Genomic DNA, 10,573 nt, shown 5'->3' with positions numbered 1-10,573 from the left:
CAGGACAACGCCTGGCACATATTAGGTGCTTTTAAAACTGCTTTCTCTTCTAGTGGAAATAAACTAGCCAAACAAGTGCTCTGGTTAGTCGATCTTTCTCTGATGCTAACTAAGCAAGAATCACTTAACTTTTCTTAGCTTCAGTTTCCTCATTTGTCAAATGAGATAATCATTTCTACTTAGCCAAACTTCCTGCAAGTAAAGAACAAATATGCTTAGCATAGTCCTTGACATAAAGTAGGCCATTAACAAATAACTTCTATGGAAATATTAGATCTTATGTTTTATTTGGTTAAACAGTTTTCTAAGAACACCTTATAAATCAATAAACATTTATTAAGTAGCTCCTATATGCTCTGCATATATGATACAAAAGAGGTAAAATACAGTCATCCCTTAAGGAATTTTATAAGTTATTGACATTCTCTTCCAGTTCAATAAATTCATGGACTTTCAACCATAAAGCATGACTAGGAAGCCTTCTGGTCTTTTAATAAGATCCTGCTTAATGAACTAGTACTAGGAATGGCAATAGAAATAGCATTAGAAATTGGTTCTTCAGTCTTATCAAGAGCTGCCACTGATGAGTCAGCAGTTACTTTCTCCCAGCAGAAATTTTGGGTACATTGGATGGGCTGGGATAGTGGGTTGGTCTTGTCTCAGAAGTCTAGTTCAGAAAAGAACATTGCTAAGAGCAATCAGAGAGATTGAGAGGCACTGGAGGCCTAGTCCAGCTGCTGGAGTATCACATTGAAAGGAAATATGGCAGCCAGGTGGTCCCAGAGACGTGAGTTTGCTTCTGTCTTTTGGGGGTGGTTATGGTAATTGAGGCCTAGAGAAATCAGATAGTTGGAATAGCTGGAATAGCAGTGGTAGGAGCAGGGAAGGGTAAAGGGATAGAGTGACTAAGCAAGGGGAACAGGTTCTAGAGGAGTAGACATAACTTGTTATCAAAAACACTGATCTAGATCTAAGAGATCTAATCTAGTGGTCATATGACTTTGATCAGTAAAAGCTTTTTTTGGGCTTCAATTCCCTCACCTGCTAGATAGGAATAAATCATATCTAAATTACCTCACAGAGTTGTGATGATCAAACGAGAGAGATGCTTTGGAGAACACTTTGAAAAATATAAAGTGCTTTAAGTACAAGGTGTGTTTATGCAGGCATCAGAGTTTAATATGCTAGCGTGGGAGGGACTGTCTAGGACACAGAATTTTTCAACTGTTGTGGTAGGAAATATTCTAGAATTGAGTACTAATCAACAGATACTCAGCAATGACTATATTGTAGACATTATACTGGATGTTGTATGATGCTTCCAATAGTGAGGATGTAAGGCATATTCCTTGCCCAGTCCAGGAGCTTATTCTGGTTGGGAATGGAACAGATCATTTGAAAAACTAAAGAACAAAATTTAAGTAAGAGTTCAGGATAACCGTAGCTCACATTTCTAAGTTCATGGCTTCTCTGAGAGCAGCGATTTTGGCATCTCATTCTTTATTTCTTCCTAACTTTCCCAAATGGCGGAACTCTGTATTATCTGCACAGCATCTGAGCAGATTGAAGCATGATATTTTTTTCACTTATTGCGGCTGTCCCTTCAACATGGTCCAGAGAATCTTGGGCTTGAGCCTGGATTCTATGTTCTTGGTATCAAAGACAACGAAGATGATAAAAATCTTCCCTGCTCTCACTTCAATAACTCACATTTTTCTGGCATTTTACATTTCACAAATTCCTCACAACAACCTGGTAAGCTTAACAGTGCATATTTGCCCCAATTTGACAGATGACAATAATTGAAACTGAGGGAGGTTAACTATCTTCCCCAAATTCACATGCTTTCAGTATTGAAGATCTGGTTCCAAATTCAGTGTTCTTGCTATCATACCTTGCCATTTCTTCCTCTCCCTTATTAGGCTAGGAGTTTCCCAAGAGCTGGGACTCAGACCTCCTCCTAGTGTGGTGTGGTCCCACGTAGTGTCTTGATAGATAGATTTGTCAGTGGTACCAGAGAAAAGGGAGGGACCAACTGGGAGGTAATTGATAAGAGCTTCCCAACTCCCATTACTTTGTTTGCCCTTGTAGACCTCTTCCCTATGCTGCTGGTAGTTTCCTTGATCAAACCAATTTAAGATGTTACTTTCTTGCTTCTCCTCCTCACATTTTACCTCTAAACTTACCTACAAAAAGGATGTTACAGATGGACAGGAGGTAAAAAACATCTGCTGCAATGTGCAATATGTATATAACCAATAGATAGGATTTGGATTAGTGTGCCTGAGTTGTGGGGAGAGGGTAGATGAGGTGGGTGGTGAGAATGGGGAAGGGAGTTTAACATAGGGGGGAAATTGCATGAGCAAAATCCTAGAAGTAGGAATGAACATGACCTGTTAGAGAGCAACTAGAACAGTTAAAATGGACAGTTTTATGTGAAACAGTATTGTAAAATAGGGCCTGAAAGGCTTGGGACAAATCATAGCAGATTTTGAATGTCAAACTAAGGTAATTGGACTTTAATTTATAAGCAAGTGATTCTCAACAATTTTGAGTAAAGGAACCCTTTTTAACTAAAAAATTTTTGAATATGGTTTGTTGTTTGTTTTTATTCTTGAAGTGGACCATGACATCAGGGCAATGATACAGTGACATACAAGTGAGTTGGATTTAAGGGAGGGTGTGCTATGCAAAGTGAACAGCCTCATTTTCTCCTATGAAGTCATTTGGGTCCACTGGCAAGATATAGATCAGGCTGCCTGGAGATGACCCTGGATACCAATTTGAAGCAACTCCCATTTAGTGATTAATACTGTTGTTGCTGTTGAGGAAGATTGCCAGATAGCACAGGAAAGCCAGCAAATGACAGAGAAAAGTTTGGAAACTCAAAGTGCGATGAAATTCAGTAATCAAAGACCATGTCTTAAATGTCAAGTTAAGGTGTTTGAACTTTAATTTGTAAGCCATTGATTCCTAACTTTTTTGAGTAAAGGAACCCTTTTTAATTAAAAAAAAGTTGACCATAGTAAGACCTATATGAACTGATGCAAAATGAAATGAGAAGAGCTGGGAGATTGTTATATGCAGTAGCAGCAATGATATGATGATCATCTGTGAAAGACTTGGCTACTCTCATCAGTACAATGATCTAAGACCAAAGGACCTATGGTGAAAAATGCTTATCTACCTCCAGAGAGAGAACTGATGAACTTTGAATGCAAATTGAAGTATAATTTTTTCACTTTCCTTATTTTTTATTGCTTTTTTGTGATAAAGCTAATATGGAAACATATTTTTACATAACTTTATATATGTAATTGATATATTGTTGCCTTCTCAGTGGAGAGGGGAAGAGGAGGGAATCTGTAACTCAAAAGTTAAAAATCAAAGCATATTTTAAAAATAATAAATGTATTTTTAAAAATTTGTAGCACCCATGTGATAGTCATTGTATTATTCTGTAATAATAAAAATAGCTAGCATTTATATAGCACCTCCTACTGGGACTTAAGTGCTATTATCATCCCCTTTTATAGATTTGAAAACTGAGGTAGAGAGAGATTAAGTGACTTGCCCAGAGTCACACAGATAAAGAATCTAAAGCAAAATTCAAACTCACATCTTTCTGACTTCCAATTCAGTGCTCTATAAACTATATCACTTAGTTGTATATTTTGATTGAAAAAATATATGTTGCCAAAAAGCTATTATGAACATCAATGATGCTTTTAAATAAATATCTTATTAATCACTAACATCTATATTGGGAAAATAGAATTACTTATACATTTATGAAACAATCATTCAGTCTATTGAAGATATTTTTGCTTCTTAATAAATCCTTACCAACTGAAAGTTTTGCCAAAAACTAAAGCTAAAAATGACAGTTTGTTTATGAATCCCTTGTAGTAATTTTGCTAACCTCTAGGGTTCCTTAGCCAACAGCTTGAAAATTACTTCTGTGAAGCAATAGAGAATTGTTGAAATTATTTCCATGGCAGTAAAAGCTTTTTATGGTTTTGTTGGGTAGGATAGGTTGGTGTGACACGGGGAAGGGTGATAATTAAAGGCAGGAACTATTTCTTCAGTCTTTTCACCCATGAAATAATATTTACTATTATTGCATCTGTTAGACAGCTGCAATAGTAGTCCAGATCCATAGTCATCTTTGAAAGAACTTTCTCCTTCTTCCCCAGGGAGGGGAATTATCATCATCTTCATCATCATCATGGTTAGAATTATTTATATAGTGTTTGCACTATGGTGTTTTTATATAGAGTTTGCAAAGTGATTTACAATTATTATAGCATTTGATCTTCATAAGAATTTTAGGAGGGAGGTGCTATTTTCTAAAATATTCTCATTTTATAGATGAAGAATCTGAGGGACAGAGGTTAAATGACTTGCTCAGGATCACAGAACTAGTAAGCATATGCAGATAAATTTGAACTCAGGTCTTCTTTACTCCATGTCTAGGTACTCTATCCACTCTGACACCTAGCCATCCAGTATCTTCTTTATTATTTAGTTAATTAGCATTTGTTTAGCTTCTAGTGTGTGTCACCTCAGATAGGACTTAGAGAAGTGAATTCCTGGAACTATTCAAAATCCTCTAATTTATGGCTTGTTGTTTGTTTTTATTCTTGAAGTGAACCATGACATTAGGGCAATGATACAGTGACATACAAGTGAGTCGGATTTAAGGGAGGATTTAAGTTAATAACAACTGAATATCAGCTAAATATAATATAGGCGATCCTAATGCTATTAAAATGAATATAACAACATAAAGAAAATTTTAAAATATGAAAGCAAAATTAGAAAAACAATATATGCACTGAATACAATTACCTAAAAATCAGAATGTGGGTATTGATACAATGGTGAGCTTAGACTACATCAAGGGAGATTTAGAATCAAGGTCTAGGAAGGTGATAGTCCAGGTATACTCTGTCCTGATCAGACTACATTTATAATATTGAGTTTAGTTCTGGAAAATATATTTTAGAAAAGATACTGACTAGCTGGAGACTGTACAGAGGAAGTCATAGGGATAAAGAAGGATGTGGAGAGCATGTTATAAGAGGATTGGTAGAAGAAACTGAGAATGGTTATCTTGGGGAAGAGAAGAGCTGGGGAGCCAGTATAGCAGACTTCAGGTACTTGAATTGGTTGTCATTTGGAAAACATTAAAGCTTTTGTTTATTCTAGGAGGCAGAAATGGGAGCAAGGGAGGATGAATTGCCGAGGCTTATCTAGGCTTATTGAAAAGAAAACCTTTCTGATAACCAGATATCCAAAAGTTCTTCAGAAAACAACTCCTTGATTGAGTTCTGGATGACCACCTGTGGATGTTGTATAGTGTGGGTGGGACACAGATGGCCTTTCTTCCAACTCTGAGATCCTGTGACATTGTGAGCAGAACAGAACAGAAAAGCCAATTAGCTATTATGGACATTTTATCTGTTAAATTTTTAAAAATTAAATACTCATAATTATGCTTAATTCATTTTTTGTTGATTACAAGTGTATATTAATGTTTCTTTTAATAGAAAAAGAAGCAACTGACATAGAAACCATCCCTTTCACCAACCTGAAAAGTGTCCAGGTGTTTCCCATTGTAGGAAACTTGGTTACTTAATGTTTCATCTATCTTTGACTTATATAGCATAGTCCCTGTTTTCTCCATTAAACTCTCTAGGTTCCTATTTTTGCTTTTATACCCTGTTTCCTCAGTTATTCCCTACTTTTGTGTTTTGGATCTTCCACCCTGCCTATCTCACACATTTTCTATAATATAGAGTCATATACTAAAAAGTCAGTGAGATGGTGCAGTGGATAAAGTATCAGACTTGGAATCAGAATCAAATCTGACCCTCAAATACTGTGTGCCCGGCGCAAATTATTTACTCTGCTTCAATTACTTCATTTGTAAAATGAGGAACATAACATGTAAATATTTATAAATAAAACATATAAAGCATTTTACAAATCTTCAGGTATTAATTATATAAATGTTGGCTATTATTAATCATTTGCTGCAATTTTATCTGTAGGGAAAACATGTTGTCTCTATTATTAAGGATTTTTTCATTCTTCTTAAGATGCCATCTCCTCTCTCTGCCATCAGTTGCTCTATGCCCCCCACTTCATATTTTTCCCCAATAATTACTCTTTACTAGCTACCTGGTCTAGCACTAAGTTTCTTTCTTTCTTTCAGCCTAGATATCTCTTCCCTGTCCCTCTTCACCCACTTTATGATTCCCATTAAGGGATTCAGAGAACATATTTTCAAACTTCAAACAAACATATTTTGATTTTAAGTATTTCAAAATACTTAGGATCTTACATTTCCGTTTTAATGCCTCTCCTCCTTGAGCTCTGGTGAGAATATAACCACATAATTCTCCCTCCTCTTCTAGGAAGGGGCAGTTGTACGGACCCATAGCCTATAAATATGATTTGCATTAGGATATCAGTTAAAAAACTAGAGAGATCTTAGAATCTGGAGATAGTCACAAACTTCAACTATTTGAATCTGTGGAAAGAATAAGTAGATTTGTTCTGCTTGTTTGGGGGTATGGGGAAGAAAGGTGGAAGGCATGGAAGCAGATTGGTTCAGGTTAAGGAGGAGTTTCCTAATAAATCCAGAATGAAGGGATGGATTTAGAAATGAGGATTTAGGTTTGAATATTGGTTTTGCTTCTTCTATATATGACAAGCTATTGTCTTCTGGGTTTGGGAAAGGGGGTGTTGGACTGGGTGAGATATTTCTATCCTTTCTGAGTAGGAGGACTTCTTTTTAATATTAAAAAAGTGATCAGACCTCTATATAACTAGTTGTATTGTTGATAATTGTTGCTCGAGAAAACCTGACAAAAACCTGCTTTGAATGCAGCATTGCTTTAAGTTAATTTCTATTTTATTATTTACTTCAATATTTGTATATTTTTTGAAAACTATTAATCCATCATAGTAAATGTTTGTTACTCAATATTTTAATATTATTTAATATAATTAAGAAACACTTCTGGTATACATTTCATTATTATATTGTCATGATAACTATTTTATTGTAATTTAATAAAGACCAAAATGATAATGCTTGGTTTACAAATGGATTTAGGAACTTACAATATTCTATGACACATGTACTTCTATGAGTTTTCAGTTCTAATGTGAGGAACCACTACATTAGATGAGCGCCAAAGAACTTTCCAGGTCTAACCCTTTGAAACCACAGAATTAGTGTTGTCCCAAATATAGTAGGCACAAAGGAGGTGGTTGATAAAATTCCTGTTAAATTAAAGAATAGAAGTTCTCTTTCAATGGAGATGTTTATTTTTTATTTTTTTTTAATTTAAATTTTATTTTATTCAATAATAACTTTGTATTGACAGAATCCATGCCAGGATAATTTTTTACAACATTATCCCTTGCACTCGCTTATGTTTTGTTTTTTCCCCTCCCTCCCTCGACCCCCCTCCCCAAGATGGCAAGCAGTCCTATATATGTTAAATATGTTGCAGTATATCCTAGATACAATACATATTTGCAGAACCAAACAGTCCTCCTGTTGCACAGGGAGAATTGGATTCAGAAGGTAAAAATAACTTGGGAAGAAAATCAAAAATGCAAATAGTTCACATTCGTTTCCCAGTGTTCCTTCTTTGGGTGTAGCTGTTTCTGTCCATCATTTATCCATTGAAACTGAGTTAGGTCTCTTTGTCATAGAAATCCACTTCCATCAGAATACATCCTCATACAATATCGTTGTCGAAGTGTATAATGATCTCAATGGAGATGTTTAAATGAAATCTTCAGTGACCTCTTCTTGGGGATATTTTGAAGGTGATTCTTCCTTCAGGGATGGGTTGGATCAGATGACATCTAAAATGCTCTGATTATATGAAACAAGGGCAAATTAAATTGATGCAAATTGAGTGTAATAATAACACCAGGGATTTTGCCTTGAAGGAGTCATTTCTAGAGTAACAGAATAAACTTAGTACATTTTCTTGGTTCTTCATTTTTTTCTATGCCAGGAGGGCAACATTCCTTGCTTTGGGGATTGCTGAAGCTGTTTGGGATTGCTGAAGCTTTTACTATGGCAGAAATTTCTTCAGGTGAGCTGATGATGAAATTTCATGGAAGAAACAGGGTCAGAAGTAACCAGAGGGCAAGCGTTTCTATTTGCAGGGTGACCTGAATGAATATCTGAGCTCTGGGAACAACAAAGGCACACATCTTTGATAGGTTCTCCCTAGTAACCTGCCCTCCTCCCTTGCCAAGACCCGTCTAGTTTGTTTAGGGAAGGGGGACTGAGTGTGTTTCCAGGGACTGGATAGCTAAGACTCTGGGCCTCACAGTCCTAGCCCTGACCTTGGTTATCTCCTTCTTCCCCAGATATTTCTTCTCTACTTGAGGAAAAGACAAACGTGATCTCAAAGTTAGGGGGAAATGTCACCCTCTCTTGTTGGGCAGACTTGCAATTAGAAAGTGTCCGTGTCTCTTGGTACCACCTCAATCAGCATGGATCACACACTGTGGTATTTAGTTATTCTTCTGAAGATGATCACATAGATCAGTCTGTGGAGTTCCAGGAACGTACCTCCCTCGTCATCAGGCCAAAGGTGGTAATGCTGCATTTGAGAAATGTGAAACTGCAAGACAGTGGGACATACAAATGTATCCTGCAGGATAACCAACAATCGGTAGAGCAATATGTGATTCTCCAAGTGACAGGTAAATTGGTTACAACTTTCTTCCTTCCCTATCCTAAAATGTCTTCCTCAGACAGTGTTAAAAGCACAGAACCCTTCTCAAAAACCTTCAAAGTTTCCCTATTACTCTAATTTCTTTGGCAATCAAGGTCCTCTCCAATCTAGTCCTAATCTTTCAGAATTCCAGCCTCATATCTAGTTTTTTATCTTCCCGAACCCTTCCATTTTGAATTCTACTGATTCTCTACTAAAAATGTCATGTCACATGCCTGGCACAACCTTCAGATGCCTGCATCGAGTCCACATTGTAATTTCATCAAGATGGTGGGGTGAAACTCATCAAACCAATTCCTTGCATATTATTGTTATTCCTAAGACATAAGGGAATACCAAAGCTGGTATCTTCATTTTTCTGGGAATATTAGCAATCACAGTATACACTGTAGATCTGAAATGGACCTCAGGGATCATCTTAGAGTCCAACTTCCTCAATTTACAGAAAAGGAAGTTATCTCTGGCAGGTTAAATAACCTGCCCAAAGTGGTATTGTTAGCAAAAGGTCACTTTTCAGAGTTTTTTAACACCCAAGATTTCAAAAATCCTGGACAAATAAGTCAGGTATTATCCACATTGACAGATGAGGAAGTGAAAATTCAAGAGAGGTAAAACCCATAATGCTACCCATGTAGCTGCTAGTTTGTAGCAGAGCTAGGACTGGACCTCAGGCCCGTGCTCTTTCTTACTGCTAGTGCTGCTTCATTGTGCTTCTGCATTAAGTGTTGTAGTGCAGGAATAAATAAAGTGTGGTAGTAGTGACTGTATTTCTTCACCTTGCAGACCCAAAAGAAACCTTGCAAGACGATGATGACTCTGTGGTTATTTATACAATGGTGGGGTTCATCTTGGCAGGCCTGGTGGCATGGATGATTTCCTTCTGCATTTTATGTAAGAGGGGAGACCTGCAATGCTCCAGAAACTGGGACCAACAAATATGACACGGATGGGGACTGGTGACAAATGGACCTGTTTGGTGGCTCAATACTCTAATACCCCTACCTTTTCTCTGTACAGGTCTGCATCAGACCTGAGGCAAAAATGTGAATGAATGTTTTGCCTTAAATGATGCCAGTTGTCTGTTTTGTACTGGGGTTCCTCCTTCCCTTCCCTAGTGTCCAATCCCTTATTTCCAGACAAAACATGCTATTAAGAAAAAATATGATATTAATCATTTGCATTTTAGTGTAGTTAGTTACTTCTCTCAGGGATTATTTGTTTTGTTTTCATCTTTGTTTCTTCCAATTGTTATATAAAAACAATTTTAAATGTTTGTTTTAAATTCTTTCTCTTCTTTCTTTCACTCTGCCTCCTTGAGAAAACAAGCAATTTGAAATTGATTATACATGTGCAATCATGCAAAATATATTTTCATATTAGCTATATTGCAAAAAAGCAAGAAAAAACCATAAAAAAAAGTAAAATAAAATATGCTTCAATTTTTATTCAGACTCCAACAGTTTTTTTTTTCTGGAAATGGATAGCATTTTTCATACAAATCCTTTGCATTTTCCTTGGGTCATTGTATTGCTAAAAATTGCTAAGTCATTCATCATTGATTATGGTACATTATTACTTTTCCTATGTACAATGTTCTCCTAGTTCTGCTTATTTCATTTTGCATCAGTTCACATAAATTCATCTTGCTTGGAATTTCACATAGCATAATAATATTTCATCACAAACATATACAATAATTTGTTTGGTTTTCCCCCAGTTGATAGTTCCCTTAAATTTCCAATTCTTGGCTGCCACTATAAGAGCTGCTATTAGTATTTTTGTATATATAGATCTTT

The 10,573-nt window shown here is 36.2% G+C and overlaps 1 protein-coding gene across 2 annotated transcripts; it reads left to right on the top strand.

Annotated features, from left to right (window-relative positions):
* The first annotated feature begins 668 nt into the window (after positions 1–668).
* Positions 669–10,222, top strand: LOC127553733 (erythroid membrane-associated protein-like). Of its 2 annotated transcripts, XM_051984682.1 has the most exons (4): positions 669–787; positions 8,046–8,126; positions 8,407–8,745; positions 9,561–10,222. In XM_051984682.1, exons 1-4 carry the CDS (start codon positions 763–765, stop codon positions 9,716–9,718), a joined length of 603 nt encoding a protein of 200 aa, XP_051840642.1. In that variant the 5' UTR covers positions 669–762; the 3' UTR covers positions 9,719–10,222. The 2 variants fall into 2 exon arrangements, with proteins under 2 accessions (XP_051840642.1, XP_051840651.1); XM_051984691.1 differs by lacking the exon at positions 8,046–8,126 and having other exon boundaries at positions 671–787.
* The last annotated feature ends 351 nt before the right edge of the window (positions 10,223–10,573 follow it).

Source organism: Antechinus flavipes, chromosome 1 (genome assembly GCF_016432865.1).
Source record: "Antechinus flavipes isolate AdamAnt ecotype Samford, QLD, Australia chromosome 1, AdamAnt_v2, whole genome shotgun sequence".
In the NCBI taxonomy this organism is placed as follows: Eukaryota; Metazoa; Chordata; class Mammalia; order Dasyuromorphia; family Dasyuridae; genus Antechinus; species Antechinus flavipes.
This window is presented reverse-complemented; position numbering and strand designations above follow the sequence as displayed.